The 27,692-nt window shown below is 44.7% G+C and overlaps 1 protein-coding gene across 1 annotated transcript in view; it reads left to right on the top strand.

Annotated features, from left to right (window-relative positions):
* LOC137562610 (complement C3-like) overlaps positions 1 to 27,692 on the top strand; it is a 340,327-nt gene that overhangs the window by 108,613 nt on the left and 204,022 nt on the right. The window contains exons 16-21 of the mRNA XM_068274113.1: positions 8,095 to 8,181; positions 11,821 to 12,021; positions 16,371 to 16,482; positions 20,167 to 20,252; positions 22,268 to 22,407; positions 24,458 to 24,661. Coding sequence (XP_068130214.1) covers positions 8,095 to 8,181; positions 11,821 to 12,021; positions 16,371 to 16,482; positions 20,167 to 20,252; positions 22,268 to 22,407; positions 24,458 to 24,661 — 830 coding nt within the window. The remainder of the gene's footprint in view (positions 1 to 8,094; positions 8,182 to 11,820; positions 12,022 to 16,370; positions 16,483 to 20,166; positions 20,253 to 22,267; positions 22,408 to 24,457; positions 24,662 to 27,692) is intronic.

A 27,692-nucleotide genomic window follows, 5' to 3' on the forward strand; every position in this document is an offset into this window, starting at 1 on the left:
GTAACATGCCTTGTGCACATAGCGCAGGTCATGTTATGTATACAACGTCTAGCGCACATCAGTTATACTGGAATGTAACATGCCTTGCGCACATAGCGCAGCTCATATTATGTACACAACGTCTAGCGCACATGTTATACTGGAATGTAACATGCCTTGTGCACATTAGCAAAATGATTGGATAGCACTCCTGTAGAAAATGGCTGATGTGCCTTGCAGATAGGACTCACAGCACATAAGTCCCGATAATGTCTTCAAGTAAAAGATATGCCGGCACCATCTGTATCTGTATGCTCTTTTTATTAATTAAAGACAACCAAACATGTTCCAATTACAACGTTTCGGAGGCGTACCTCCTTTATCAAGTTATGCCTGTGTCTCACTGGTAAGTTTCAAATGGTCACCTTAAATAGTATCAATACAATATGCATTAGCCTATCACGTCAGAGTACCGCCTCTGGCGGTCACCTCCCCCTACGTCCTGCCAAGCGGACCTTGTGGGGAACTTAGTTACACATACCTATGACGTGTCCTCCTCGTGGAATCCTCTCCCCAGTTGGTGCGCATCTGCGACGGCGCACGTCCACTACCTCAGGCGCTGCAGACTCGCTCAGCCGCCGACCAATCACGGCAAGGTATGGTGTGACCTCATCAAGTACACACCCCCTAAAGAGCGGACCTGATGGGAAACCTTAGTCGTGACGTGCGGCGAAACGCCGCACGATCGGATAGGCTGTAAGGACGTCACGTGTATAAACACAATGACACCCTTCTGGGTCTGACATAACCGGAGGCCTAGATGTGCAGAGGGAATGCCGACCAATAGGAGGCAAGGCTGATGTAAACAAAGCGCCACGTGCGCTGGAAACCAGCGCAGTACGCTAAAGTCTTGCCTCCTAAGACGGCAATTAGCCGTCTAGTCAGACATCCCTAATCAGCGTGGACAAAGTCCACCCTGATGTGCACAGATGACGTGTGACATCCGAATGCACACCCCCTTGGGAGGTCCCAAAAGTACAGAAACCAAGCAAAAACATAGCACTTATTACATCATAATATATATAATCTCCTGACTTGTGTGGGATATGATTAAATCAGTGGCAGCATGTCATATTCCCTATTCATGCCGCGCGGCTCAAGTGTGTCCAGTCTGCGTATCCAGATTGCCTCCTTATAAAGGACTTTCTTAACTCTATCACCCCCTCTCCTCAAGGGGGGCACCTGTTCTAAAATCTGGAATCGCAGCTGGCTCACACCATGCCGCGCCTGCACAAAGTGGGATGACACTGCTAACTCTGTTTTTTGTGTCCTAATGGCACTCTTATGGGCTGATAGCCTGACTTTCATTGCCTGGGTGGTTTGGCCAATGTATAACATACCACAAGGACATTTTAGTGCATATATAACATATTTAGAATTACAGTCAAACTGGCCATGGATTCTAAATGTAACCCCTGTGTAGGGGTGACAGATTTCTTTAGCTTTAATAACACTGCTACAGTGCACACAATTTAAACATGGATATGTGCCATCAGATCTACATAACTTTTGAAATGTTTTGTTAGTACCAACATCTGCATGCACCAATTTGTCCCTCAGGGTAGGTGCCCTTCTATATGACATAAGAGGGAAACCCTGAACTTCTGCTACCTCAGGTAAACCGTCCCTCAGTAAATGCCAATGTTTTCGTATAATGCTCGCAATGCCTTCACTACAAATACTATATTGACTAACAAATGGAATTCTTTTACTATGAACTTTTCTTCTATGGGTCTGATTTAGAATCCATGGCCAGTTTGACTGTAATTCTAAATATGTTATATATGCACTAAAATGTCCTTGTGGTATGTTATACATTGGCCAAACCACCCAGGCAATGAAAGTCAGGCTATCAGCCCATAAGAGTGCCATTAGGACACAAAAAACAGAGTTAGCAGTGTCATCCCACTTTGTGCAGGCGCGGCATGGTGTGAGCCAGCTGCGATTCCAGATTTTAGAACAGGTGCCCCCCTTGAGGAGAGGGGGTGATAGAGTTAAGAAAGTCCTTTATAAGGAGGCAATCTGGATACGCAGACTGGACACACTTGAGCCGCGCGGCATGAATAGGGAATATGACATGCTGCCACTGATTTAATCATATCCCACACAAGTCAGGAGATTATATATATTATGATGTAATAAGTGCTATGTTTTTGCTTGGTTTCTGTACTTTTGGGACCTCCCAAGGGGGTGTGCATTCGCATGTCACACGTCATCTGTGCACATCAGGGTGGACTTTGTCCACGCTGATTAGGGATGTCTGACTAGACGGCTAATTGCCGTCTTAGGAGGCAAGACTTTAGCGTACTGCGCTGGTTTCCAGCGCACGTGGCGCTTTGTTTACATCAGCCTTGCCTCCTATTGGTCGGCATTCCCTCTGCACATCTAGGCCTCCGGTTATGTCAGACCCAGAAGGGTGTCATTGTGTTTATACACGTGACGTCCTTACAGCCTATCCGATCGTGCGGCGTTTCGCCGCACGTCACGACTAAGGTTTCCCATCAGGTCCGCTCTTTAGGGGGTGTGTACTTGATGAGGTCACACCATACCTTGCCGTGATTGGTCGGCGGCTGAGCGAGTCTGCAGCGCCTGAGGTAGTGGACGTGCGCCGTCGCAGATGCGCACCAACTGGGGAGAGGATTCCACGAGGAGGACACGTCATAGGTATGTGTAACTAAGTTCCCCACAAGGTCCGCTTGGCAGGACGTAGGGGGAGGTGACCGCCAGAGGCGGTACTCTGACGTGATAGGCTAATGCATATTGTATTGATACTATTTAAGGTGACCATTTGAAACTTACCAGTGAGACACAGGCATAACTTGATAAAGGAGGTACGCCTCCGAAACGTTGTAATTGGAACATGTCTGGTTGTCATTAATTAATAAAAAGAGCATACAGATACAGATGGTGCCGGCATATGCCTTGTGCACATAGCACAGCTCATGTTATGTACACAACGTCTAGCGCACATCAGTTATACTGGAATGTAACATGCCTTGCGCACATAGCGCAGCTAATGTTATGTACACAACGTCTAGCACACATCAGTTATACTGGAATGTGGCATGCCTTGCGCACATAGCGCAGCTAATGTTATGTACACAACGTCTAGCACACATCAGTTACACTGGAATGTAACATGCCTTGTGCACATAGCACAGCTCATGTTATGTACACAACGTCTAGCACACATCAGTTATACTGGAATGTGGCATGCCTTGCGCACATAGCGCAGCTCATGTTATGTATACAACGTCTAGCAGACATCAGTTATACTGGAACATAGCATGCTTTGCGCACATAGCGCAGCTCATGTTATGTACACAACGTCTAGTGCACATCAGTTATACTGGAATGTAACATGCCTTGCGCACATAAAGCAGCTCATGTTATGTACACAACGTCTAGCGCACATCAGTTATACTGGAATGTAACATGCCTTGCGCACATAGCACAGCTTATGTTATGCATACAACATCTAGCGCACATCAGTTATACTGGAACGTGGCGTGCCTTGCGCACATAGCGCAGCTCATGTTATGTATACAACGTCTAGCGCACATTAGTTATACTGGAATGTGGCGTGTCATGCGCACATAGCGCAGCTCTTATGTACACAACGTCTAGCGCACATCAGTTTTACTGGAACATAGCATGCTTTGTGCACATAGCACAGCTCATGTTATGTACACTGCCTGCATGTTGCTAGTACAATACTGTTTATTGAATCAGAGCCATTGAAGCTTGGTTTTACATAGAAGGGAAACAAATTAGCCTCAATTTACAATGAATATGTTATCAGGTGTGCCTTACTGCCTAACTGAAGGTATGTAACTGACAGACAAATATCACATTTGTTGTGTCAGTTCACAAAGGTTCTGCCTTGTGCAGAGTTGTAAAGGACATACGAGGTGAAAATGAGCAGCATTCATTACTTACCTGGGGCTTCTTCCAGCCCCTAGATGTCTTCTGAGTCCCTCCTTTGCCGCAGCTCTGATGTTCCCTGCTGTCCCGCTGGCCGCCCATGAAGACTTCTGGACATGCACGGGTGCGCGCGCTTGGCCGCACGCAGTGCGCCCACATCATCATTGCAGAATAGCATATTTCCTGGCATGCTGCTCCATTATTCCATGCTCTCTATTTTCATCCTTGCTGGCCACATCTTTGCAGAGACCTTGTGCATATCATTGCGTAATAACATAGGCCAGGATGAAGATGCATGGACTAGTGCAAGAGGGTGCCGGGAAGGTGAGTTGCCATGCTGCCAATAACGGTGCAAGGACCCCGGGGAGGCACAAGTTGGGGAGAGACCTTGGGGGCCTCACTCAGGGGCCCCAGGGGGATGTATTTGGGGAAGGATGGCTAGTCTGGGGGGCACCCAACTTACCTTTGCCCCAGAGCCTCATTGTAGCTTGAACTGGCCCTGAATTCAGGTCTGATACTCATGGCCAGGCCGGGGCAGAGGCGAGAGAGGCTCCAGCCTCAGGGCGCAGTGTAGGAGGGGGCACAAAACTAACTCAGCTATCATTTCCCTATTGTGTTTGAATCAGAGAGAAATAAGAAAAGGGGACACACAGCAGTGACTTCAAGACAGATAAGTAGAGATTAAGGTGTTGAGGGCCCTGGGGCACCTCTGTCTAATAGCAATCAGTGTGTGATGGCCGGGGTGGGGGGGGGGCACCCTTTGGTGTCTCAGCCTTGGGTGCTGGAGGACCTTGTCCCAGCCCAAGTAGAAGGAAGGCTCTGAGTAGTGTAGAGCCTTTCCATTCCTCCAACCAGAGAGTTGTTCTGGTGCCATCCCCAGGTGTTGCTATTCCAACAATTAGCTCTTCAGAATGCCTCAAGTAATAATTGAGACTTCTCGCATCCCCAAATAGTTCCGAGGACAAGACATCTGTACTGCACATGGGCAAGTTCAGACTCGGGCATGCGCAGTACAGATGCGCTCTTTCTTGGGACTACTCTGGGACACAAGTAGTTTCCAAGATTGCTCAAGCAGCTCCAAAGAGGCCTACAAACAAGCAGGTGTAACATGGGTCCGGAAGGAGGGAGAGCTAAGCTATCCAGACGCTGGCTAATTGTGGTATCACCGCATTTGATTTGGGTGCAGGAAGAAGCGAGAGATGGTTCTCACTTCAGAAGGTAATGATTACCTAATTTTTCCCTTTATGAACATCATTCGGGGTGCAGCTATTGCCAGCACCCAAATTACAGAGAATTAATTGTGGCGCCCAAATCCCGTGCTGCGTGGTTGCCTATAGGGCGTTGAAATTACCTGCTTCACCATAGCCTTCCCTCTGCTTAAAGGGAACCTAAACTGAGAAGGATATGGATTTTTCCTTTTAAAATAATACCAGTTGCCTGAATCACCTGCTGATCCTGTGTCTCTAATACTTTTAGCCACAGCCCCTGAACAAGCATGCAGATCAGGTGCTCTGACTGAAGTCAGACTGGATTAGCTGCATGCTTGTTTCAGGGTGTGATTCAGCCACTATTGCAGTCACAGAGATCAGCTGGACTGCCAGGCAACTGGTATTGTTTAACAGGAAACATCCATATCACTCTCAGTTAAGGTTCCCTTTAAGTAAGTATCAAACCTAAAGTAACTTAAAGGGAACCTAAAGCAAGGCTTCCATATTTATTTCCTTTTACGCAATAACAGTTGCCTGGCTAATGGGTTGTCGGAAATGCTAATTTCCCATTACCCAGAAATTTCATTTTCCACCAATACCGGTTACTGATTCTGAGGAATCTTTTTTTGGGGTCATTTTTTACATTCTCCGATTGGGCAAATACTTCTGAGTTGACTCTTCCTTCTCTGATTGGTCCAATGCTTCTGAGTTCTGCTATTGGGCTAAAATTATCAAGTTGCGGTAATGCGGTATTTCCGCAGAGATCTGATTTCCTATTTCCATTTTCCGGTTTCCGATCGAAATGCCAATGTGGAAATTTCATTTCCTCGGAATCCAAAAGAGCATCCCTGTTGGCTGTCCTGCTGATCTCTTTGGCTGCAGTCAGGGGCGTAACAATAGACCCTGCAAGGGATGCACCACAGGGGGGTCCGGAAGCCACAGGGGGCCCTGAGAGACTGACAATTAGGAGAAAAAAAACTTTCTGCTCTCTGCACAATTATTCTAATGACTGCATCTGCTTAGCCACTGATAAGAAATCATACAAAGTTTTGTAGACAAAGAGTTGTAGGAAGTCTCTATTCAGCGTGCAGCAAGCCCTTGTGTACAGTGCCAAGCCCCCAACCTCTCCACCTCCTTCCCAAGTGCTCTGTACTGTAGTGATGCTGGAGAAGTCTGCAGAACTAGTTCTGCTTCATCAGAGATAGACAGAGTAAGTGTAATAAGCTGAGGCTGGAAACACACTCGTCTGTCGGTTTTGTGTATGGGCCAGTTTCCACTACTAAATTATGCGAATGCGGCTACCTAGCCGCATCGCATCACTTCCGCCACCAGCCGCATCACTTCCGCATCTTCCGTGTCTTTCGCATCTTCCGTGTATTGAAGGAGATGGGAGGCGGCTGCGGGCGGATGTAGCCGTGTGAGAATCTGCAGCATGCTGCAGATTCTCGGATTGCTCCGCACTGCTTTGCACAACATGCACGCAGTGGAAACTCTTCCATTGCTGTGTGCATGTGTTTCAGGACACATGCGGTGTGATGCGGCTATGTAGCCATATCACACCGCTCCTAGTGGAAACGGGCCCTTAGAGTTTTCTGCACACCATGTGTGTCTGTATGTGTGAAAACATGCACGTTTTATCACAGAAGCTAATGTAATCTATAGAGAAAATGCCTGCAGTACTTTGCTGCTGTCTGTTTTTATCTGCATGGGGAAAACTCATTTAAGTGTGAACTAGCCAACTGAACAACATTGGTTCTCAGTTTACATGTGCAGAAAGCGGGGGGTGCATCCAAAGTTTCGCAGGGGGGGCCCAGTTAAGCCCCTGGCTGCAATAGTGTCTGATTCACATTACTGACACAAGCATGCAGCTAATCCTGTCACACTTCAGTCAGAGCATCTAATCTGCATGCTTGTTCAGGGTCTATGGCTAAAAGTATAATAGGCTCAGCAGGCCAGCCAGTCAATATGCAATGTTTAAAAGGAAATAAATATGGCAGCCTCTATATGCATACATTAAATAGCGGCGCTAGGAAAAATGTCCGCGGGGTGAAGACAAAAACATGTAAACGATAAGTACTGTTGTAAAAGAGAAGGCAAATGAAAACGAACAGTTATCTACTTTAAAAACTATTTTGTAATGAAAAAAACAGCTTAACAAAACCCTACTCTCACATAGAACCCTCCACTACTAATGCCTAACCCTAAGACCCCCCTCCCCTTCCCCCCGGTGGTGCCTAACCCTAAGACCCCCTCTCTGGTGGTGCTTAACCCTAAGATTCCCCCTGGTGGTTCCTTATTCTAAGACCCCTCCCCCCCCCCCCCAAGACCCCTAAGACCTCCTGGTGGCAACAAACCCTAAGACCCCCCCCTCCCTGGTGGTGACTAACTCTAAGACCCACCCCCCTGTGGTGCCTAACCCTAAGACCCCCCCTTCCTCCCCGGTGGTTGCTTACTCTAAGACACCCACCCTCACCCCCTGTGGTGCCTAACCCTACCTGTTTTTCCCTGCACAAAAACCCTTACAAATTTACAGACGATGACATATTTGATAACGTAAAATGTATCTATTTGATAACGTAAAACAAACTAATATTACAAAAACTATAATGTTGCAAGTTTCAAAATGATAACATATTTCAAAAACTTTGATGTTCAAATTTTAAAAACAATATTTATCGGGCGCCCAAATTTTTGCTTTGGGTGCCATATTAATGATATTTGCATTAGTGCCTATGGGACATTTTTACAGTTGGGTATGTACGGGTAAGTTAATTCTCTCTAGACCCCCCCCCCCACCCCCCCACCCACCTTACTGCTGCCTCTCACCTGCTCAGATAATTACTTGTATGTTTGCTGCAGTCAGAGAAGAAAGTTTCCATACTTCTTAATGTTTTCCTTTGTTTTTTGTTTTTTTGTTCTACAGATTATTTTTGTAAAAGTGAAGGTGAAGCTAAAGTGATTCGAAGAAGACGTGATACAGCGATCCTTATTCACCACAAAAACACTCAAGGTGAAATTTGTCATGACTGCTCTGCACAAATCTATATTTATAAAAGTTTGTGGTGTGTGGGGTGTGTGTGTGTGTGTGTAGTGTGTGTGTGCAGTGTGGTGTGTGTGTGTGTGTGTGTGTGTGTGTGTGTGTGTGTGTGTGTGTGTGTGTGTGTGTGTGTGTGTGTGTGTGTGTGTGTGTGTGTGTGTGTGTGTGTGTGTGTGTGTGTGTGTGTGTGTGTGTGTGTGTGAATTGCGTGTGTGTGTGTGTGTGTGCATTATCCATTCTGAGTCTTCTGATTGGCTTAAAATTACCGCATATCGGTAATACGGATTTTCCACATTTTACATTACAATCAAAAGTAGGCATGCTCGGAATTGCAATTTCCAGTTCCGCGGTAATTCCGCATCCCGCCGATCTCTCTCTCTCTCTCTCTCTCTCTCTCCATCTGTATCATCCTGTAGGGAATTGCAGTTTTTCAAAACAGCTTATATACCTTAGCCAGGATTTGAACTCAGGTCTCAGTGTGTAGTAGGTATCTGTCTTACCCCCTAGACCACCAACCACACTACATGCTAAAGGTGGCCTAGCATGTACCATTATGATCAATTCAATAGAAAAAGTAGCATGATTAAGGATTTGTACTTAGAGAGAGAGAGAGAGAGAGAGAGAGAGAGAGAGAGAGAGAGAGAGAGAGAGAGAGAGAGAGAGAGAGTTGGGCGTTATTCCAAAAAATTCCACGGAAATAATAAAATTTCCGCGGAATTCCGTTTGAGAGGGTTAGTAATTCCGTTCCGACTGCCGGAATCGGAATTGACCTAATTCCGTCCGGAATCACGGAATTAACAATTCCGCGGAATTTACCGAGCATCCCTAGTCAAAAGCCGTTGACTTTAGCGGTTAATAGCAAAGCCCCCATAGGTGCTAGAAACACCACATTTTGAGGGTATGTTAAGCAGAAGAGTGGGAACAAGAGGAAAAAATTCTTTCAAAGAGACCCTGTAGTTTTTGAGAAAATCATTGTTAAAGTTGGCAGAAATTTCTGCGATTTCTGTGAAAATCCGCCTACCGCACTTGTATTACTGATTTCCGATGCGGAAATGCAATTTGCATCTGCACGGGATCCCTGCTTACTACCTGGGAAGATATGTTCTGGGAGGTCTCACACCCTCCCCCCCCCCCCCCTTGCACACCTAGGCGGAGCCACAAACAGCCAATCAGATTTCATCCTTTCACATCAATGGAAAAAAAAATGTAAAAGGATGCCATTCTCACAGTAATAAAGCCAGAGTCCCCACACTTGGCACAGTTGGTCACTTGGTGACGGAGGTTACAAATTCAGGAAAAGTGGGTAGAGTACAAAACAGACATTTTTCAGCCATTCATTTTAAATGGGTAAATGTGAACTGCAGACAGTCTTACACTGTTATTGGCAGGGTTCTCAGGGTGACTGGGATTAATTTTTAGGAAAGTGGGAGGAGCCTACAACAGCCAATTAAAATTCACCTATTGATTTTCAAGGGGAATATCTAAATTTGTTGCCATTCTTAAACTGTTAATGGCAAAGGCCACAAACCTGGTAAAGTCGGTCATTGAGTGACTGGCATGCAAATTAACTGAAGGGGCAGGGCCACAAACAGCCAATCAGATTTTTTGGGTTGATAAACTGCTTCCATTCTCAAATTATTGAAGTCAGGAACGCCAAAGCTCACCAACTAGGTCATTGAGTAAATGTGTGTCAAGGTTAGAAAAAGTGGGCAGAGCCCTAACAACATTCACTGGGAAAATGTAAACTGCCAGTGTTAGGCTGTTATTGCAAACACTAGTGCACATGACAGGCGGGGGCCCCGAGCACTGCCACTGCCCGGGACCCCCAAACCAGCATGTAACACAATGGGGGAGCGCAGGTGAGCCCCGGAGCTGCCACCACCAGGAACTCACCCCCACCACTCCTTCAACTTGCCAAACACAAAAGGATTGCTCACTCCCAGACAGCACTCTGCCACTTATAGTCTGCAAACTGACAGTCAGCCAATAAGAAGTGCAAATACATAACACCTAGTCTGCAGTACTTAATTGAGCAGAGGCTGAGCAATTCAGCCAATCGTTGGAGAGGGCTTCAATTTCATATAAACAAAGGCTATATGACCAGCAGGGGGTACCAGCGTGCAGGAAACTCCCTCTCATCCGCCCCCCTCCTAGCTAAGCTGCATAAAGAGCTGCAAATAAAGTTTAAAATATGCAAACAAGCACTGCCACTACTCGGGACCCCCAAACCAGCATGCAATACAATAGGGGAGTGTTGTTATTGGTACACTGTTATTGACAGGGTTCTCAAACTTCCAACAGTTGGCCACTGAGTGACTGGGATAAATATTCAGACAAGTGAATGCAGCCTACAACAGCCAATCAAAATTCACATTTTGATTTTCAAGGGTAATATCTAAATTGCTACCATTCTTAAACTGTTAATGGCAGAGGCCTCAAACCTGCTACAGTCGGTCATTAGGTGACTGGTGTTCAAATTCACTAAAGGGAGTAGAGCCACAAATAGCCAATCAGATTTCTTGGCTTGATAAACGGCTTCCATTCTCACATTATTGATGTCAGGATCAGGAACCCCAAAGCTCACAAACTTGGTCATTGAGTGACTGTATATCAATGTAACAAAGAGTGGGCGGAGCCCCCCAAAAAATTATTACTGGGAAAATGTAAACTGCAGCCAGTCCTGCACTGTTAATGGCAGGGTTTTCAAACATCCCACAGTTGGTCACTGGGTGAATGGGATCAATATTCAGAAAAGTGGGTGGAGCCTACAACAGCGACTCAAAAGTCACCTGTTGATTTTCAAAGAGCAATATTTAAATTGCAGCCATTCTTACAATGTTAATGGCAGAGGCCTCAAACCTGGTACAGTCGGTCATTGGGTGACTGGGGTTCAAATACAGAAAGGGGGGGCAGAGCCACAAATACCCAATCAGATTTGTTTCATTTCATTGGGACAATTTTAATTATTGATGCCAAGGCCCCCATAGCTCACAAACTTGGTCATTGAGTGATTGTGTGTCAAGGAAACAAAAAGTGGGTGGAGCCAACAACAAAGTCTTCAGCTAATATAATATAAATAATAATGCAGAATGAGCAGCTACAGTATAAATAAGGGGTGTTTTTTTCTGATAAGGGGACTGATGCACAAAATTGCAGTAATACTACCGTGCACAGACAGCGGTAGTCAAGTAGTGAGACCGTAGTGACAAGTGACAAGTAGTGAGAACAGTAACAATAGTTACTGACTGTAATGCTGGTTAGTAACCTGTGTTAGCATGCTCGGGCACCATTTGGCCATTTCCATGTACAATAGCTGTGTTTTCTATATTGTACATATAACCGAATGCCATATTTCATTGCTTTATTTAGTACTGCATGGTACAGTTTTTCTTGTTCCATATGATTGGTATTTGGTATAGTTTCTTTTCCTTCTGTTTATAGATGTTGTATGCTGTACAACGCCTTTCATTTAATTGCAGTTCATCTGGTTTTTGTTTGGTTTTTTTTTGTTTTTGTTTTTTTGCAGCTCTTGTTGATCTATAATAGGCGTGCTCTAATCCTTGTAAATTCATTCACCACTGAATCCTCTGTTATCAACATTTCATTTCACAGCATCAAAGTATGAAGGCCAGAAGAAGACTTGCTGCGTGGATGGCATGAGAACCAGCCCCGCAGGATATTCCTGTGAGCGTCGTTCTCGTCTCATAGAGCTCGGAGAGGACTGTATTAAGGCTTTCATGGACTGCTGCAAATACATTGAGAAGAAGAAGGAAGATGAGATTGAGAAGAGTAGTCCAAGTGACCTAGAAAGAAGTAAGAAGGCACCCACTATCTGTCACTAATGGTCAGCCATACCCACTACTACTTGTTGCTATTTACCACCTCTCACTACTCATCACCTGCTACTACCTAGTCTACTACCTAGTATCCACTACCTACCTACTACTACAACCAGGGACGTAGCTAGAAACCATATGATCTTATAGCAAAGTTTTGGCTGGGGCCCCTCCACAAAAAAAAAGATAAGATTTAAGTAGCCCCTAGTATCAGTAGCCAGAGGTACCTCCAATATTAGGTTGCTCCCCAGTAAAGGTAGCCAGAAGTGCTCCCCACTAAAGGTAGCTAGAGTTAGCCCCCTAGTATGGGTAGTCAGAGGGGACTTCCAGCACTGCCCAGCACACTCTCTCAGCCAGCCTGGCCCAGTCCCTTATAGCTCACCCGTAGTGTGCAGGCAATAGATGTGTCAGTGACCTTTCTCCAGTCCTTCTTCCACCACGACTCTGAGGATGCAAAGCTAGTGGCCATTCCGAACAACTATATGGTATAACTGGGTGAAATTGAACTTTTCTGTTGGATGACATCACTGCTTCACAGAAATCGATTTCAAACACTGCACTTTTTTCTATATATTCTTTAATCAAATGTTAAGGCAAGATTAAGCCAATGTTTCGTTGCCACATAAGGACACCTTCATCAGGGCAAACGCATTTCCCCATAGGTAGCAGGGAAGTATCTAACAGCATTACTCGTGTCCTCAATGTACTCTTTGCTGCTTGAATGAGGCACATCATGGATATGAGTGCTGCTGTTAGATACTCCCCCTAGCTATTTATCATTTTGCCCTAATTATGTCCCAGAATACGTGTCTTTAACCCCAGGCACAAATATGTCCCAGCTAATGTCCCAGTTGGACTGCCGAATGAAGCCGCTCGTGCATATTCGGCTTTGTGGTACTGCGGAGGTGCGGATTATACTCGTGTACACAGTGGGGGCAGGGCAAGCCTGACAGCCAATGTGCGTAGTGATGATCATTATGTGCTAATTACGATTTTGCACCATTTACGAAAATGATTTTAATGGAAAAATCTTAATCACAAGAAATTACACTAAATTTTTAGTCATAACAATTAACCTCCGGGGCGATAATCCCAAGCTGAGCTCGGGGTATGTCGCGCAGGAGGAGTTCTCAGGCCCTAGTGGGCCGATTTGCATAATTTTTTTTTGTTACACGCAGCTAGCACTTTGCTAGCTGCGTGTAACTTCCGATCGCCGCCACTCGCCGCCGATCCGCCGCTCGCCGCCATGCCGCGCAGCCCAGTTCTGAACGGGATTTCCTGCTTACTCTGATCGCCAAAGGCGATCGGAGTGGGTGGGGGTATGCCGCTGCACAGCGGCTATCATGTAGTGAGCCCAGGGCTCGCTACATGATTTAAAAAATAATTTTTTTTTTTAAAAAGTGCTGCGCCCCCTCCTGGGCGATCTAATTGTATCGCCCAGAGGGTTAAGAAAAAGTGGGGGGAAGGCTGCACATCCCTAAACACATGCGGCAATTGAATGGTTAATCGTACAGGCATACACCGCCTCTATTAGACTGAAAAATGCATGCCCTGCATCCAAGACAAGTGCTAACATTTATTACACTAGGAGGAACTTTAGCTTCCAATATGGTTTGCATGCAAAGTATAATGTACTAGACACTTGCGCCACTGTGAGGCAAACCTCCGGGCAAGTGACCTAACCTAAATTTAAACAACATATGTAAAACCTTGGGAGCAGCTAAGCAAAAAATTGTGTAACTTACATTTTGTTGGACAGCGAGGAGATAAGTAGTAGCAGTTTTGCATATGATTTGCATCTGAATTGAATGCGAAGTGTGCAGAAAGCATAATAGAGGTGCTGCACACGTGAGCTGGTTGTCATTTCAGATGCAGCCTTTGTAGTATGCGCTGGCCCTCTCCTCGCTAGTCATAACAATTGTTTTCGTTATTTAATGGTCGTAATTAAAAAAAGTTCTTGATTTTGAGTATTTTTGGGGACAAAATTTTCATGTAAAACATGAAATTAGGATTCCCTGTTACCCATAATTTGGTGTAATTTTCTTGTTTTACAAGAAATTACGAGTAACATAAAATTAAACACGAAATTACAATTTGACGTGAAGTTATGACACAAAACTACGCATTAGGAAATTACGACTTTTCTGATAATGACAAATTACAATTGAATGTTGTAATTGCAAATTTTTGTGTCGTAATTCAGAAACCCCGAGTTTCATCTCATCACTAAATTTATGCCAATGGGCTGTGTTGCTGTGTGGCTGTGCTTCTGGGTAGTAGTTACAGGGCTGGCTCTAGACTTGTTGCTTTTTTACTTTTTGAGGGTGCATCCTCACAAACTTGTGAGGATATACCCCGCCTCCCCCCCCCCCCCCCCCCCCCCCAATTTTGAAAGATTGCACAGCACCAGACAATTTACCCTGCTTCATCTAATGTTCTCACATGACATGCTGCAGCTCAACACAATAGCACAATGGCTGGCTGTGAGTCTGTGACAAGCTGCTCACCCTCAGCCACTCCATTCCTCCTAAGTCAGGATAGCAGTGCCACCACCTCCCTTCTGCTGTGCAAGTCAATTAAAACACTGCTGCTCTCCTGCCTCCCACCTTCTCACTCACTGTCAGACTCCTCACACAGCACAACACAAGCTGCTTTTCCCTAATGATGCTCTCCTGCCTCCCACCTCCTCACTCACTGTCAGACTCCTCACACAGCACAACAAGCTGCTTTTCCCTAATGATGCTCTCCTGCCTCCCACCTCCTCACTCACTGTCAGACTCCTCACACAGCACAACAAGCTGCTTTTCCCTAATGATGCTCTCCTGCCTCCCACCTCCTCACTCACTGTCAGACTCCTCACACAGCACAACAAGCTGCTTTTCCCTAATGATGCTCTCCTGCCTCCCACCTCCTCACTCACTGTCAGACTCCTCACACAGCACAACAAGCTGCTTTTCCCTAATGATGCTCTCCTGCCTCCCACCTCCTCACTCACTGTCAGACTCCTCACACAGCACAACAAGCTGCTTTTCCCTAATGATGCTCTCCTGCCTCCCACCTCCTCACTCACTGTCAGACTCCTCACACAGCACAACAAGCTGCTTTTCCCTAATGATGCTCTCCTGCCTCCCACCTCCTCACTCACTGTCAGACTCCTCACACAGCACAACACAAGCTGCTTTTCCCCAATGATGACCTCTTCACCTCGCTCGCTCTCCTCTCGCTTCTCCTGCTACTCTGACTGCATGCTGTTAGTGTAAACACAGTACAAACAAGCCGTCCCTGTAATCTCTACCGCCTGATGCAAATGTTTCACCTTGCTCCATAAGAGAACTGGTCCTAGATAATTAAAACGGGTGCTGCATTCTAGCAGGGGTGTCTGCACGGCCCACGTCTCTCTCTCTTTCTCATGAACTGTCTACAAATGTACAGACAGTTGAAAACCTTTGCTTAACAGAGATCAAGGAAATAGACACATTATTAAAGGACCACTATAGAAAATAATCACTACATTTTAAATACATGTAAAAACATACAAATAAGAAGTATGTTTCTTCCTGAGTAAAATGAGCCATAAATGTATTTTCTCCTATATTGCTCTTAGTTGCAGTAGGTAGTAAAAGTCTGATAGAACCGAAAAGTTTTGGACTAACCCATCTCCGCATGGGCAATTCTCTGAGTTTTATTTATTTTTAAAAGCACTTAGTGAATGGCAGTTGCATCATCCAACTTTCAAAAAAGTGTACAGTGAGCAGGGAGACTGGCCAGCATCTTTGTATAACTGCTTTTCAGGGAATGTCTTTATAAAGAATAAAGGCCATGCTGAGAATCCCTAATGAAGAGATGGACTAACCCAAAACCTGTTGGTTGAGTAAGATTTCTACTATTTACTGCAACAGCAATGTAGGAGAAAAGTAATGTATGCCTCATTGACTCTGGAAGAAATGTACTTCTTATCTGTATGTGTTTACATGTATTTAAAACCTGGAGGGGGAATAGTAATTAACGCCGCCAGGACTTTTTCAGGAGCAGGGTGAGCCATTTATCGGCTTTACCCTGGGCCCAAATCTCCAGTTGGCGTAATTATAGGTACGCGCATGCTTACCTTTTAAAGAGGAACCCTGGTTCTTAGGGAATAAAATAGTCAGCAGCCAAATAATCCCACTGCAGCCAAATGCTATTCTACTGTGTATGGCTGGCTGGGTACAGAGGGCGGGGAAGCCATTAGAGAGTTTCCACCCTCGTTATGTCTACGCAAGGTAACGGTATGTAACTGCCTTCTGCTGTTTGTTAAATACATTAATGAGGTGATGTCTTATCCACCAGGTGACGTGGACACTGATTTCTTCGATACTGACTTTGTTGTGGTCAGAACAGAGTTTCCAGAGAGCTGGATGTGGGAGACCAAGACAATGACCGAGCCATCAGATGAAAAAGGGTAAAATTCAATCTATGAGTTGGGAAAGCTATTTCTAAGGAGGCTTTTCATGAAACGTGTTATCTAGTGAGTGATGCATGGAAGCAAGAAAGTAGAGTGACTTCTGCAAAAGTGAGAAAGGAAATTTAAAGTAATGGATATTAACAGGGGCATAACTAGAAGTCACCGGACCCCCTGCAAGAATGTGGATGGGTACCCACCCCACCCCCGGGTGCCCACTCCATTTAAACAGGAAGTAGCGTGAGGCTCTTAGAGATTGGAGACCTCCGGTGGTGGATGGAGATATGTGTTGCTGCCGCCGCTGCTGCCAGTGATAGATGCTGGAGGGGGAGCGCCGAGAGGAGAGCCCAAGGTGGGGGGGGGGCTGTCCTCCCTCCCCGCCAATGTCCAATGCTCTCCCCTCATGCTGCCACCCCTCCTGCCCCCTAAACCGAACCTGAGCGGGCCCCAGGGTGTGTGTGTGTGTGTGTCCCGCTGCTGCATGGTTTACAGCTTCGATTGTTACGCCCCCTGGATATTAATGGGAGTTAAAGAGAAACTGTAACCAAGGATTAAACTTCATCCCAATCAGAAGCTGATCCCCCTTTTCAAACAGATCATCACGGTGCTCTGTATGGCTGATATTGTGGTGAAACCCCTCCCACAGTGTGATGTCAGGACCACGGTGCTGACATCACACTGTGGGAGTCTTGTTGCATTGTGGGAAATAATAGCTGTTTCCAACTGCCAAAAAAGCAAGCAGCATCTTCTTCCACTGACACCACCTGCCAGCAGTAAAAATGTTGCCATGTGATAAATGTCAGAATGTAAATCAAGGAGAAGAAAGATTTGACAATGGGCAAACACTGACTAAATCATTTATACATCATTATTGTAAAAATGAAGCACTTTTGTTCATTACGTTCTTTTCACTGGAGTTCCTCTTTAACCTCACTGCTGCAGGGGATCACATGGCCCTGAGAGTTTTTTTTTTCTTAATAAAAACTGCTGTGTATTGTTAAGCTACCACTTCGCTAGCTAATCATGTGCCCAAAATTCCTCCGGTCCCCTCCGATTGCCCCGGATGGCCGCCGTAATAAGTACCCCCCAGGGAACCAACGATGGCGCAGCCTCCCAATCAGCTCCAGGCTTCGCTATGGGGAGGATCGGGACTGCGCATGACGTCATGTCCGATCATCGCCATAGCGACGAGTGAAGCTCATTGAAGAAGCTGCGGCTCTTGCGGGATCGCGGATGGGATAATATTGCCAGCGGCGATCGGGGGGGGGGGGTGTTGGGGGTCATCAGAGGTGCCAGGGGACTTGGGGCACATAGTTAGCTAGCGAAGTGCTAGCTAACAAATACAAAACATTTTTTATTTAAAAAAATCCCTCCCTCGGACGCAGCAACTGCGTACCGCCAGGAGGGTTAATGTGTGAGGCAAAAGTAAGGCGGAGACTATTATTTGTTTTGGTGATCAACAGTCTGTAAGCATGTGCAGAAGTGTTGTGAAAACTATTCAAACTAATGATTGATGTTTGCTAAAGTAAACTTGAGATGTAAAGTAAATAAAAAAAATAGACATACCTGGGGCCTCCTCCAGCCCTGTTTAGGCTCATCGGTGCCTCACTGTCCTCCTCCATCTCCTGAATTCTGCACAATTTAGTCTGGCAATTCAGCCAGGCGGGGGGGGTGAACTGCGCGTGTGTGCATGTGCACCTCCTTTCACGCTCCCGTCGCTCTCCTATGTTGCTTTCAGTTACAGTAGGTAGAACTCTGACTAAACTGACAGGTTTTGGACTAGCCGATCTCCTCATGGGGGATTCTCGGGGATTGATTTAATTTCAAAAGCACTCCATGAAAGGCAGTTGCTCTGTCCAATGGCCAAAAAAGTGTACGTTGACTGGCTAGCATTTTTGTATAAATCCTTTTCAGGGAGTGTCCTTATACAGTATAAAGGCCATGCTGAGAATTCCCATGGAGAGATGGACTGACCCAAAACCTGTCAGGTCTGTCAGGTTTCTACTACTTACTGTAAGTGACAGCAACATAGGAGAAAAGTAAGTTATAGCTCATTTTACTCTGAAAGAAATGTACTTCTTATTTGTATGTGTTCACATATATTTTAACTACTTCAGCCTTCAGTGTCATTTCACCTTATGCATCCAAGCAACTTTCACCTCCCATTCATTCGCCAATAACTTTATCACTACTTATCACAATGAATTGATCTATATCTTGTTTTTTCCACCACCAATTAGGCTTTCTTTGGGTGGCACATTTTGCTAAGAATTATTATTTTCTAAATGCATTTTAATGGGAATATTAAGAAAAAATTGAAAAAAAATCATTATTTCTCAGTTTTCAACCATTATAGCTTTAAAATAGAACATGCTACCATGATTAAAACCCAGGTATTTTATTTGCCCATTTGTCCCGGTTATTACACCATTTAAATTATGTCCCTATAACAATGTATGGAGACGATATTTTATTTGGAAATAAATGTGCATTTTTTCAATTTCCTACATCACTATTTACAAGCTTATAATTTAAAAAAAATGATAGCAATACACTCTCTTGACATGCATATTAAAAAAGTTCAAACCCTTAGGTAACTATTTATGTTGTTTGTTTTTTATTGTAATTTTATTTATTTGGGTTTTTTTGGAGTTGGGAGGTAAACAGGTAATTTTAAATGTAATTGATTGTGTATGTTTTTTTAAAAAAATGTATGTAGATGTAGTTTTACTATTTGGCCACAAGATGGCCACAGTCATTTTTTTTTTCATCCTGTAAGCGAGAGCTCTTGCTTAAAGGACTTGAAGGGATGACGTGAGACATAGAAAAATCGTGGCTTTTCAGAAAAGCCGTCGGTTTTTCTTATGGAGACATAGATCAATGAATGGGAACTGTGTTCTCGTTCATGGATCTCGGGGGCAGCGAAAGGCGGCGGGAGCGCAGCAGCAACAGCAGGGCAGGCTATCTGGACGGATATATCCGTCCAGATAGACCTAAGTGGTTAAACTAGCTGATGGCCCGGCATTGCCCGGGTATGTATTTGGCTGGTGTTGGCTTAGCCCACTTTTTGTAATACTAACCCACAATTGCTCTATTACTGAATGACCTAGTTTGTGAACTTTGGGTTCTTTGGCATCAATAATTTGCATTGAAATGAAACAAATCTGATTTGGCTGTGGCTCCACCCCCTTTCCTGAATTTGAACCCCAGTCATCCAATGATCAACTGTACCAGTTTGTGACTTGTGCCACTAACAGTGAAAGAATGGCAGCATTTAAATATTCCCCTTGAAAATCAATAGGTGAATTTTGATTGGCTTTTGTAGGCTCCACTCACTTTTCTGAATATTAATCCCAACTGTGCAAAGGTTGAGAACCCTACCATTAACAGTATAATGGCTGCTGTTTACATTATTCCAGTGAAATTTGCATTTGTCTCCGCCCACTTTTGGGTTATGGGAATAAAGACTATCCTATATGTTATTCCAGGTAATGTACTATGTGTGTGCCAATTTCAGTCCAATCCATTCAGCCATTGTTGCGTGATTGAGTAACAAACATCCAAACATCCAAACTTCAGAATTTATAATATTAGTAAGATTTTAAGATTTTTAGGACAGTTTCTCTTTATTATATAATATTATTTATTTTGTGATTATGACTTTCTTTAAACATTTCTTGGTAGAATTTCCAGCAAGACCTTGGAATTTCGTTTGAAAGATTCCATAACTACCTGGGAAGTGTTGGCAGTGAGTGTGTCTAAAGGCAAAGGTAAAGTAATGCTTCATAAAGAAAACATCAGGCAATCCCCCAGAAAACAAATTGACTCATCTGGGGCTTCCTCCAGCCCCTGGAAGTCTATGCCTCAGTTTGCCTCAGTTTGTCCCCTATCTGTGCCTTTGTTTGCCCCCCCCCCCCCCCCCCCAATCCCAGTGGCGTATGCATGGACAAAGAGCGCTGTGAAAAAAGGGTTTGGCTTGATAACGAAATGGCGCCGGTGGATAACAAAATCTGATAACGATAAACATCGTTGTCAAACTTGGTTAACGATAAATACCATTGTAATTACAGACGGCAAATAATAATGAAAAGATATTAACGTTAAAAATCATTACGTAATTCAACGTAACCCAACCCTACTCTCACACAGAACCCTCCCCTGGTGGTGCCTAAAACTAACTACTCCCCTGATGGTGCCTAAACCTAATTGCCCCTCCCCCCCCCCCCCCCCCCCGTGGTGCCTAACCCTAATTACCCACCTTGGTGGTGCCTAACCATAACCACTCCCTCTGTAGAAACACCCTTTTACACATAGGAACGATAATATCTTTGATAACGTAAAATCTGTACAAAATAATATGACAAAAACTATAATGTTGCAAGCTTCTAAAACGATACCTACTTCAAAAATGTTCTAATGTTGTTAACAATATTTTTCGCGGTGCCCTTTTTTCTTCTTTTTTCGCCGTATTAACGGTAATTGCATTAAAGTCTATGGCAGGACCCTTTTCATCCACCCTCGTCCTGCGCCCTTTTTTCCTGCTACCCCCGTGCCTGTTTTTTCCCCCCTGTGCCTATGTTTGTCCCCCCACCCCCTTGTTTTGTCACCCGTCTGCCTCTCTTTACCCCCTATGCCTGTCAGTCACCCCTGTGCCTATGTTTGTTCCACCTGTGTCTGTTTGCCCCTTTAGAAAGTGCCAGCCCTGTACCCAGCAACATAATAGCTGGAGCTTTGTACTTACAGTATATCCTAGTGCAGCATTGTGGCAGCAGATTATTTTCAGAACTTAAACCACTTTACTACTGAGGGTTTTTTCCCCCTTTGTACTAGAGCAATTTTCACCTTTCAGCGCTCCTCCCATTCATTCGCCAATAACTTTATTACTACTTATCACAAGGAAATAAAAAATTATTTTTTTCAACCACTTATTAGGTTTTCTTTGGGTGGTACATTTTTCTAAGAATTATTTTATTCCAAATGCATTTTAACAGGAAAAATAAGAAAAAAAATTGAAAAGATTCATCATTTCTCAGTTTTCCACCGTTATAATTTTTAAACTAATACATGCTACTGTAATTAAAACCCACACATTTTATTTGCCCATTTGTCCCGGTTACTGCAACATGTAAAAGATTTCCTTAGTACAATGTATGGCGCCATCGCCACTATTCTATTTGGAAATAAAGGTGCATTTTTTCAGTTTTGCGTCCATCACTAATTACAAGCCCATAATTGAAAACATAACAGTAATATACCCTCTTGACATACATATTTAAAAAGTTCAGTCCCTAAGGTAACCATTTATGTATTTTTTTTAATTCTAAAGTTTTATTTGGGTAACTATGGGAGAGTGAGAGAGGTAAAGGGTTACATTTAAATGTTTGTGTAGGTCCTTTTATAAAGAAAAAAATGTATGTAGGTGTAATTTTACTATTTGGCCACAAGACGTCCCCACGCATAATCCTCCTGTGTGGACTGTTAGTACACAAACAGGAAGTTATGTGTGTATGTGTATGTGTAACTTTCATCATTACAATGACCGCAGGCATCTCATTGATGCTGGCGGTCATTGAAACTGAGACTTTTCCAATTCATTCCCATTCATTGAACTCCCTACTAACGTGCGATGGAGAGAAAGCGCGCGGGAGTGAGCGGCGGCCACCTGCCACAATAGACGATTATCTACGTCCCTGGACAGGAACTGAACTCATACGGGACGTAGATAATCCGTCTCAAATGACTTAGGTGATTAATCTTATGGTTTTTTGTAACATTTTATTTGCAGGAATTTGTGTTTCTCAACCACATAACATCATAGTTATGAAGAATCTCTTCATCGATCTCAAGCTTCCGTATTCTGCTGTCAGAAATGAACAGGTGGAGATAAGGGCCGTCCTCTATAACTATGGACATGCAGACTTCAGGGTAACTACTCAACAAATATTATTTTTTTACAATAAAATTTACAAGTTTCATGTGCATGATACTGGTGATTATCTAAAAAAAAGTAGATAAAAAGGAGCACTAAGTTAAAAGATTAATACGTACAGGACCGGATTTACCACAAGGCACTGTATGGTAATTCTGGCTACCTAATACTAAGGGGCACCTGTAGCTGCGTATGATGGACAAGGGAAGTAAGGAAGAAGTGACAGCTGGGACAGCCAGCATACTTGCAGTGCGGTTCGGCGGGGGTTTGTAGGTTCATGGTGGGTAATGTAAGGTGCCAGGACATTTGTGCCTATAGGCTCCTGGGAGGTAAATCCAGACCTGAATACGTACTTTCTATATTGTTGGTCATCATCATAAAACTTCAAACAGTTATCACATTGACCTCACACACACGTTGAGTATACCAGCTGCAGACCGCACCAGAGATACTACCGCTTTGTGTAGTCACTGGCCGGACTCTATCATGGAACTTGGATTACGATCGGCCGTCGTAAATGTCTTTTACACCCGTTACAGCATAAGCACTAAAATGTAACACTCAGGCCAGTTTCCCACTGCCAACCAGCGCTTTTGATGCAGTGCAATTTGATGATCGCATGGCATTGCAGCACCAAAAACAGCCTTCTGGGATTTCCAAGTTAATACGTGGTAATCCCCTTTCTGGCTAACAGGAAGTGAGGTTCTATAGCGCTCACTTCCTAGAGCTGTAAGGGCCCCCAATTACTACTTCACTCCCTTTGATAAAAGGGTTCCTCCTTCAGATCAGGTGTTTTTGTGGCTACACTTGGCCACACACCTTGATAAAAGGGGACCCTGCGAGAGCACCGAGACAATTGTCAGATCTTTGTGGAAACTGAGAACAATAAAAAATGGGCTGCCTTCCAAAACTGGTATGCTGATACCCTCTGCATCTACTTGACTGTGGCACTGCCAATGCCACCATATCAAGCACCAGTGGTGTAGCTATGGAACTGTGGACCCGCCCAATGCAAGCTTTACATTGGGGCCCCCCAAGCACTCTATACATAACAATTGATACGGCACTGGTAACTACAGAGTCAGAGGTGCAAGAAGGGGAGGGGGAGCAGTTTGTTAAAGAGGCCCTGTAACAAAAAAAGTCCCCTGGGGGTTACTCACCTCATAAGGTGGAAGCATCATGGTCCCAATGAGGCTTCCCCCTCCACTGTAGCTGCAGGAAGTCCTCCGAAGTGTCCCAGAATCCCCCCCTTGACAAGCGCTGATAAGCGCTGATTTATTTACCTTTCCTGGCTCCAGCGGGGGCGCTGTTGTGGCTCTTCCCACGGAGATAGGGGAAAATAGCTGATCTCCATCGGGTCCGCTCTACTGCGCAGGAGCAGGAGACTTGCGCCTGCACAGTAGAGTGGCCCGACAGCGATCGGCTATTTCCACCTATCTCCAAGGCGGAGAGCTGATACTGTGCCTGTGCTGGAGCCTAGGAAGGTAAATATGTACATCCCCGCTGTTCGGGAAGCTTTATCGCCGCCGCCGTGGGACTAAGGAGGACGGGGGAAGCCTCAACAGGATCCGGAGGCTCTCCCCTCCCGAGGTGAGTGCCCCCCAGGGGAGGTTTTTCTCATTACAGGTTTTCTTTAATGATTACCACTAATCAAAGTATCCATAGAAGTGATTATTATAAGCACAGGACCAATAGAGAGCTAATACTGTGGTTGAGGGAGGGCCCCTCGGGGCCCCTATGGTCCAAGGGCCCCGATGTGGTTGCAACCTCTGCACCCCCTATTGCTACGCCCTGTCAAGTACCCAATCCTTTTTGACGGTGTACCTCCTCAAACAAACCTATGTACTATTTGTTATGGGTGTGAAAATGATGATGGCCACACTTGTTTAATGACCCTTGCAAGATGCCCCCCCCCCCCACAAGATGTGAGGGGCAGCAGGCAAGGGAAGTGGTGTGAACATTGGGGGGCTGTGTGATTTGTAGTCAGAAATTCATGCATTTTTATCTCACATTTTTCTTGCATCTTGTTTTTCTTTTTTGTTTTAGGGTTATGTGGAATGGACTCATAATGAAAAATTCTGCAGCCTCTCCAATGCTAAGAAAAATTATCGGCAAAGAGTTACTGTGAAGCAACGTTCCTCTCTGGCCGTACCATTTGTGATTGTCCCACTGGAAGCGGATGCACTTGAGGTGGAAGTGAAGGTTATTGGACTTATCTCAGATGGTGTAATGAAGCACCTCAACGTGGTGGTGAGTACTGAATGAAGTCTACCACCTTGTTTTAGGGAGCATTATTTTGGGCAGGGTCCTCTAGGGAGCCTTATCTGAGGAAAAACCCTTTAGGGCTCAAACCCACTACCAGCCTTTTCTAAGCGCTAGTGATTTGAAAAAGCTCTTGCTTTTGGGGGATTTTTATAAAATCACATCGCTCAAGTGAGATCACACCCATAGCATTACATTAGCAAGAGCTTTTCAAATCACAAAGTGCTCAGAAAAGCGCTCCAAGTGTGTTCAAGGCCTTAGGCTGCTTTTACACTTGCCTTGCAAGTGTGCAATGTGTAACCCTGTGTTACCGCAGGTTAACGCAACTACAATACAATGTAATGGGGCCTAGTGCACTTACTGCATCGCGTTGCACCGCATGTTCCTGATTGGCCACCGAGCTGCTGCAAAGTCAACAGCGCGTTACCTTTGGGACTTCCATGGCGACACAGCAGTGGCGGAAGTCATAAAAATCACTGGGCGACACAAAAAAAGTAAATATGTTGGTGGCAGAGGTGCTGTGCACATGCACAGAATGATGTGAATATAATGGGGAAACTTGGGAATTCCAATGACGTACTTCCTGTCCAGCAGGAAGTACATCACTGGGCAAGGGCCGGCACAGGGTGTGGTGGGAGGCGGCTTTATGAATATATTGCACTCTGCTGAAGGGTCATATGAATGACGTTTTCTGCATCCGCGCCACAATGGTCATGTGTAAAACCGGCTTTAAAGAGAAACCGTAACCAAGGATTGAACTTCATCCCAATCAGTAGCTGATACCTTTCCCATGAGAAATCTTTACCTTTTCTCAAACGGATCATCAGAGGGGGTCTGTATGGCTGATATTGTGGTGAAACCCCTCCTACAGTGTGATGTCATGACCATGGTGCTGACGTCACACTGTGGGAGTCTTGTTGCATTGTGGGTTTCCAACTGCTAAAAAAGCAAGCAGCAGCTCCTTCCACTGACCTCATCTGCAAGCAGTAAAATGTTGCCATGTGATACATTTCAGAAAGTAAATCAGGATGAAGAAAGATTTTACAATGGGCAAACACTGACTAAATTATTGTAATAATTAAGCACTTTTTTATTATATTTTCACTGGAGTTCTTCTTTAAGAAAAACTGAAAAAACATAACTGTCATGCTTAAATTCCAAGGGCTTCATTCACAAAACTGTGCTAACTGTTAGCACGGGCGTGCTAAACAGTTAGCACGTGAAGTGCCGCTCGTGGACTTTTGTGGGCCATTTTAGCGCGATAACACATACTTTTGCGCACGATCGGGCGCCCAATCATGTGCAAAAGTTCGCGTTACCGTGCGCAAACGGCCGCAATTTGCGCGATCGCGGGACTTTGCACGCGCAAAAGTCTACCTGCGGCACTTTGCGGGCTAACTGTTTATCACGCCTGTGCTAACCTCAGCACGGGCTAACGGGCTATAAGGATATTTTAATTATAAAAGGCTGACAGCAGTAGTGTGCACACAGCTCTGGGTGGCAGTGGGCTGTGGAGTGTTACATACAAAAAACACAGGAGACCGATGTGCTGGCCCTCAAAAGGGCTGTTTGGGGTACTTTCATAGCAAGTGAGGAACAAGAACACAGGCCTAGCTAATGCTTTCCCTACCTATCTGCAGCAAGTCTGACCCTGCTCTCACTAACAGTCAGCAGCCAGCAGAGAATTAATCCAATATGGCCACTGCAACTGCTTTTTGATAGTGGGTCCAGGAGGGGTGCTAACTGATGCCATGTGTCTGCTGACTGTGCAGTAAGGGGTCAAAGTTTAGCAAGTTTTAGCTCAATGATTACGTATAGGGGCAAATCGAACATGCCAAATGTTTGCCGTTCGCCGCGAATGCGAACAGCTGATGTTCGCAGAAAACTGCTCGCCGGCCAAACTGTTCGGACCATCTCTATTTATAACACATGCTTAAAAACAAGAAAAGAATCGAGAGCCCAATATGGTGCAGTATTGTCAGGTAAAATGAAGAGTTCAATACAATTTTATGTATATATACTCACAAACACGGGTTACCCATAGGCAACCACTTTAAATGCAGGTGGGGAGCATTAGGACCTGACCCCACTCAGGTTAAGAAGTCGCTCTCTGTAGATAGTAGATGGGGATGCACCCCTCCACCCAGGGTGGACTAGAAATCAGCAAAAGCTCGGTATACAGAGGCGCCAGAGTAGAGTAAAACGTTTTAAAAACCGTTCAAAAGCAGAGGAGGATGTTAGGGTGGACTTACCTCCCTCTTACAAAAAAGAAAACTCACTCGAGTCTCGATAAAACAGAATTGACAAATAATTTATTCAACTCCACAAATGCAACGCGTTTCGCGGGCGTGACCACGCTTCCTCAGGCAAAAATGGGAGCACAACTCAGTGGGTCAAGCAGAGGCGCTCAAACCTACTGCTTGACCCACTGAGTTGTGCTCCCCTTTTTGCCTGAGGAAGCGGGGTCATGCCCGTGAAACGCGTTGCATTTGTGGAGTTGAATTAATTATTTGTCAATTCTCTTTTATCGAGACTCGAATGAGTTTTCTTTTTTGTAAGAGGGAGGTAAGTCCACCCTAACATCCCCCTCTGCTTTTAAACGGTTTTTAAAACGTTTTACTCTACTCTGGCGCCTCTGTATACCGAGCTTTTGCTGACCTATTTATAACACAGGCACTGAAACCCATACTTTAAAAAAAGTTATTTTCAAAAAAAAAATTGCCATTGGGGAAACTTACAACAAAACCACAAAAATTTGAAAGGCACAAAATATCCATACAGGAATAGCTCTGGATGTCTGCTTTTCGGGATCTTTACTTTTCAAAATGGTGAAACTTGTGGTTCTTTTTTGCTGTTCAGACACATGTAGGACTCCATAAAGGATGAATGGTCTTATAAAACTAAATTCCATGCTAAAAACCAAATGGGCATAAGCAGGTAACCAGTCTTTGATATGCCCAGCTAGTAATGAAAAAAGACATATGTTGCATTATTTTAACTGGAAAGAGCCAAATAATAC

Source organism: Hyperolius riggenbachi, chromosome 3, assembly GCF_040937935.1.
Source record: "Hyperolius riggenbachi isolate aHypRig1 chromosome 3, aHypRig1.pri, whole genome shotgun sequence".
NCBI lineage: Eukaryota > Metazoa > Chordata > Amphibia > Anura > Hyperoliidae > Hyperolius > Hyperolius riggenbachi.